The following is a 1,522-nucleotide window of genomic DNA, read 5'->3' on the forward strand; positions in this document are numbered from 1 at the left end:
CATGTCCCTGGCAACAGCAGGGCAAGACTGGATTTCCAAATCAGGCTGGCAATGCAAAGAGCAGGAGTGTCCTGGTGTCACTGCAGGAGAGTTCCAGCCCTGCAGCAAGGGCACAGAAGAAGTGACCCAGTCCATGCAGTGCCCTCAGAAGATCCCACAGCATCCTGGAGATGCTGTCAGGGAGCCCAGCTCTGCTTCAGAAGTTGCCAGTGCCTGTCCCTGCCTGTGCTCAAAGGGCTCCCACCCCCAGGACTGTGCTCAGAGAGCACTCAGGCCTTGCAGCCAGAAAGGGGCTCACAAGGACAGTGTGGAAGTGGAAAGAGCAGCTCTGCAAAGCCCAAGCTCAGCTGCTCCCTGGCAGTGTTGCTGTGCTGGGATTCTTGTCCCCTTTCCCTTTGCCAATCCCCCCTGTCCTGCAGTGTGCTGTGCTTTAGGAACAGCTGAGAAGAAGGGTCTTGGACAAAGAAGGCACTGCAGGGTCCTTTATTTTGTTAAAATACTCAGAGAGCACCATTCATCATTTATACATATCTGGCACAAATTCATTGGGTAGACACTAAATTAGAAGACAGATACATTATAATATTTTAATTAATAGAAAATCATTGCAAGAAGATCCTAATGACCTCAACGAAAACCTGAGCAGGAATGCTGGGCCATTAAGAAGTCCCCTTTCTGAAAGTTCCACACCAGAACACAGGCACTTTATTATCCTTAAAAGCATCCAGTCATCATTTTCCTTATGGCATCCTTGAGCTCCTGGCTCCTCAGGCTGTAGATGAGGGGGTTCAGTGATGGAGGAACCACTGAGTACAGAACTGACATAATCAGATCCAGGGATGGGGAGGAGATGGAGGGGGGCTTCAGGTAGGCAAACATGCCAGTGCTGATGAACAGGGAGACCACGGCCAGGTGAGGGAGGCACGTGGAAAAGGCTTTGTGCCGTCCCTGCTCAGAGGGGATCCTCAACACAGCCCTGAAGATCTGCACATAGGAGAAAACTATGAAAACAAAGCACCCAAACGCTAAACAGCCACCAACCACAAGAAAACCAATTTCCCTGAGGTAGCCTGAGTGTGAGCAGGAGAGCTTGAGGATGTGAGGGATTTCACAGAAGAACTGGCCCAGGGCATTGCCCTGGCACAGGGACAGGGAAAATGTATTGGCTGTGTGCAGCAGAGAATAGAGAAACCCAGAGGCCCAGGCAGCTGCTGCCATGTGGGCACAAGCTCTGCTGCCCAGGAGGGTCCCGTAGTGCAGGGGTTTGCAGATGGCAACGTAGCGGTCGTAGCACATGATGGTCAGGAGGAAATACTCTGTGGAGATAAAGAATAGAAAGAAAAAGGCCTGTGCAGCACATGCTGTGTAGGAGATGGTTGTGGTGTCCCAGAGGGAGTTGTGCATGGCTTTGGGCACAGTGGTGCAGATGCAGCCCAGGTCTGTGAGGGAGAGGTGCAGCAGGAAGAAGTCCCTGGGGGTGTGCAGGTGCTGGTCGCAGGCTACGGCGCTGAGGATGAGGCCG

The 1,522-nt window shown here is 52.5% G+C and overlaps 1 protein-coding gene across 1 annotated transcript; it reads right to left on the minus strand.

Annotated features, from left to right (window-relative positions):
- Positions 1-741: 741 nt before the first annotated feature.
- LOC114073665 (olfactory receptor 14J1-like) lies at positions 742-1,521 on the minus strand (the record flags this gene model as incomplete). The annotated part of the gene is made up of 1 exon (XM_027911388.1): positions 742-1,521. A coding segment is annotated over one exon (780 nt), but the record flags the coding sequence as incomplete, so codon positions are not given.
- Between the last annotated feature and the right edge of the window lies 1 nt (position 1,522).

Source organism: Empidonax traillii, unplaced genomic scaffold, assembly GCF_003031625.1.
Source record: "Empidonax traillii isolate 1590-97213 ecotype Southwest subspecies unplaced genomic scaffold, ASM303162v1 scaffold8984:size43408, whole genome shotgun sequence".
NCBI lineage: Eukaryota > Metazoa > Chordata > Aves > Passeriformes > Tyrannidae > Empidonax > Empidonax traillii.